Source organism: Sciurus vulgaris (genome assembly GCF_902686455.1).
Source record: "Sciurus vulgaris genome assembly, chromosome: 4".
NCBI classification, from domain to species: Eukaryota; Metazoa; Chordata; class Mammalia; order Rodentia; family Sciuridae; genus Sciurus; species Sciurus vulgaris.
This window is the reverse complement of record NC_136464.1, coordinates 85,400,993-85,404,823: the sequence shown is the minus strand read 5'-3', so window position 1 is coordinate 85,404,823 and position 3,831 is coordinate 85,400,993. Positions and strand designations below refer to the sequence as shown.

Here is a 3,831-nt window from a genome sequence, read left to right as displayed (position 1 = left end):
CACCTGGGTGCCCTTGCCGAGCTGCGCTCACCTACGCAGCAGAACTTACCTGGCGAGCACTGCAGTGCCAAGCCCGCAGCTCCCTGAGAAGGAAGATGGCCCACCCTGCGAGCACGCCCTGAGCAGCTGCTCTGATCCTCCAGCCAAGCGGAAAGGAACGTTGACAGCCTGAGAGCCTTGCGCCCTGCCCTGCCCTGCCCGGACCCTTCCTCCCCACAAGATGTGGACAGCCCTGGTGCTTGTTTGGCTTTCCTCGTTGCTCTTGTCTGGAAACTAAGTGGCACCTGAGGAGCCAGTTCCTAACAGGACGCGGGATGTGTCAGTGAAGAAAAATGCGTTCGTGGACTCAGATGACAAGACTCCGGAGGCAGTCACCACAGTGACACGTACTTCTGTCATGTTGACCCAAGGGACTTCGGCAGCCAACCTCACCTTTGCTCAGGTATCAGCAGAGACGGCAAACAGGACAAACGTGAGCACTCCAGCTTCTGTGGGAGGCGTGGCTGATGGCGTGGCCTCCAGAGCTTCCCTGTCTCCTGTCCCCACACCTGCACGGCAGACCCCATCCACAGCCACTCCTGGGCCCCTGTCTCTTAGCCCACCCCTCACAGGAGGGCTACGCAGCAGCACACGGCCAGGGGCAGCAACTGCAGTCACAGAGGCCACGCAGGCCCGGGCTGCTCCTGGGACGACCATAAGCCCTCCCAGCAGCACGCTCCGTCCTGCAGAGCACTTGCCGCCCTGCTCCACAGCAAGCCCCGCACCCCACCAGTCCCAAAGCACAAGGTCCCACCACCCAGGTGTTGTCAGGCCAGCCCAACACAGGGGGTGGTCCACACCTACCCCAGAGCCCACCACCCCCAAGTCCCTCCACCACCCACTCCGAGACTCCAGTGTCCTCCATGGCCTTGACCACCACCCAGGTACAAGCTGAGGAGCCAACTGCCAGAATAATGCCAGTGCCTCACCCCAGCCCAACCCCTGAGGTGGAGGCCACATCCCCCACAACTGAGCCAAGCCCTTCGTCACACCCAGGGGCTGGTGGGCCAGACACACACCCGACGCCAGAGCAGGTGAAAACCAAGACCACACCTGGTGCTGCCTCCCCGGGGCCCACACCCACGGACATGTGCCCATTCAGCACCCAAGGCCAGTACCTGGTAGTCACGAGAGAGCCCCTGTCTCCGTCCTTGGTGAACAAGACATTCCTCCTGGAGGTGCTGGTGCTCAGGGTGACCCTGTTCGACGCAGTGCTGGTGCTGTTTGCCCTGCAAGCCTACGAGACCTACAAGAAGAGGGACTACACGCAGGTGGACTACCTGATCGGGGCATGTACGCAGACTCGGAGATGTGATGGCGGCCACCGCCAGCCATCCCTCCTCAGCCTTCCATTTGTCTCAAACCAAACCAAGTGCTTCCAGATCTCTTGGTGCAATTCAGAGATACGCAGGATGCTTAGGCACGTTCAATTGCTGTCAGATTAACTCCGCCATCACAAAAGAGTTGCTGCTTTCCATAATTATTTTATTAACAATCTTGTGCATGGGAGAAGCTGGGGATCCTGCCTCGGGGTGCGGTGGGCAGGCCCTGGCCCACTGGGCCCTGTGTGTCAGTCCTCAACCGGAATTAAAGTGAAGTCTGCTCTCTGCTTAGGAAAATAAATAAATAAATAAATAAATAAAAAATATAAATAAATAAAAAATAAATAAATAAATAATGTTGGAGTGTCAACTTGATGTTTTCCTCTAGGAGTTGCATAGGTTCTGTTTTACTTTCTAGGTCTTTGATCCATTTTGATTTGGGGTCAGGTTGTGAGGTAATGTACTAGTCACATTCTTCCACACCTGAAAAACCAGTTTTCCCAGCATCTTTGGTTTAAAAGGCTGTCTCTCTCCATTATGTTTTTGGCATCTGTGGCAAGGGTCAGATGCCTGAATGGTTGTGCATTTGTCTCTGACTTTTTTTTTGTGCACCACAGGTCTGTGTGTCTTTTTTTATGTCAGTACTATCCATTCTGGTATATGTGTCTTTTTTGTGCCAGTTTTTATTACTATAGCTCTTTAGTATAACTTGAAGTCAGGCATCAGTATTTTATCTTTCCTTACTTTCTATATAAGACAGTTTGATTATGATGTGAATTGGAAAACTTCTCTTCTGGTTACATCTATATAATATCCTTTGTGACTTCTGTATAACCCATTCCTTTCTGAGATGGTAAAAGTTTTCAGTGAATATCTCATTGCAAATAGTCTTAATGCCTTTAGCTTGTATCTCCATGTTCTCAAATACCCATCCATAGAATCCCAAAGTTGCACCAAGTATGAACCCCAATTACTAAAATATTCAGTTTAGAACTCTATACCACTCTGTCACAGAAATACACAATTTTTCAACACCCAATTTTGTGCTGATTCACCATATACCAGGTAATTAGAAACTGAGATCTACTACAACCTGCTGTGCAACCTAGCCACAAAGGTTGGCAGCTAAGTGAAAACCACAAAGTTGTCAGGCCTTACAATCTCCAACCATCAACTTGAGCAAATATGAAGAATGAGCAGCCATCACCGCCAACAGTTTTGATCTCTACAGTGACAAGAGGCTCTTTATTTCTCAAAAAGATTTTTTATTCCTATTTTTTGTTAATTTTCTTCTTTTGTTCTATCATCTCTCACTTTTAAATTTTTTTATTCATCTTCTATTGAATTAGATGATCTTTAACATTAAAAAATTTTCTCATAAAAGATTTTCCTTCACCATTTCTTAAGCAGGGAATAACAGCATATTTTTATATTTTAAAATTAGTATCAATACTTTAGAGAAGGTTCAATTTAAATTATTAATGGTCAAAAATCAACGTACCCTTACTAGAAATTGTTTTGAAATTTTTACTGAAATGATACATTATGATGTTGTTATGCATGTGTATAGACAATCTGTACTTAAGCCTAGTTCTATTTTTATTCTTATATCAAGTAAAAACAGGGTAATACATGTTTATTGATATTTACTAATTTCTTGCCTTAAAATGAAGCTATTTACTGACTGAGACAGTAACAGTTAACCATAGGGGTTTATATTTATTTATGGTCAACACACCATAGCTCTGTGTGATTGAGTCAATTCAATGGTTTTCCAATGGTGAGAAAGACAGGAAAAGTATGAAAAATTCCTCTACCTCTCAGACAAGTTTTGGTGCTGGAAACTTATAAATTCTTCCCACATCTCAAATGTCTTGCTCTTCCCCTTTCCAATGTTTGCATTCAATATCCCATCCTCCACTGTACACACTGGCTTTCTTTCCCAAATTTACTTCCTATAATCTTTGTCTTTCTTGCTTTCATCAGTTGTTTACTCTCCTCTTCTTTAGTCACCAAAATTTCTTTGGTCTGAGCATTACTTAGAATAGAACTAATAATTTACATTCTATAGCAATAACCCTCCTATTACCTGATGGTAAAAACTAATGCTAAAACTTATTCCCTTATAGGTCATTTGATTCACATATTTGTGTCATCTGTACATTTCCTGAAGCATTAGAATACAGTAGGACTCAGGTTTAAATATGATATTGAATACTAAAGGCTTAACATACACATTTCTTGCCACCTACATGTTCTTTGATTCTATTCTCCTCCTGGAAAAGCATCACTAGATAAAAGCTGAAAGAAGAACACAAAAGTTTTTCAAATGACTCTCAGAGAATTTGGTAAAGGTAACATCATTAATGAGTGGCATAAAGATTTGTAAATCACTTTAATAAGAGACGCAAATGTATTTTTTGGAATCTGTGACATAAAAGTAAGTCGAGCCCCCATGTAAACTGAAACA

General features: G+C 44.5%; 1 protein-coding gene across 1 annotated transcript; it reads left to right on the top strand.

Annotated features, from left to right (window-relative positions):
• Positions 1-220: 220 nt before the first annotated feature.
• LOC306658942 (uncharacterized protein C11orf24-like) lies at positions 221-1,467 on the top strand (the record flags this gene model as incomplete). Its single annotated transcript, XM_079136223.1, is given in 4 exon segments — positions 221-266; positions 297-762; positions 764-1,323; positions 1,326-1,467. Coding segments are annotated over 4 exon segments (1,101 nt in total). The 3' UTR covers positions 1,355-1,467.
• Positions 1,468-3,831: the final 2,364 nt, after the last annotated feature.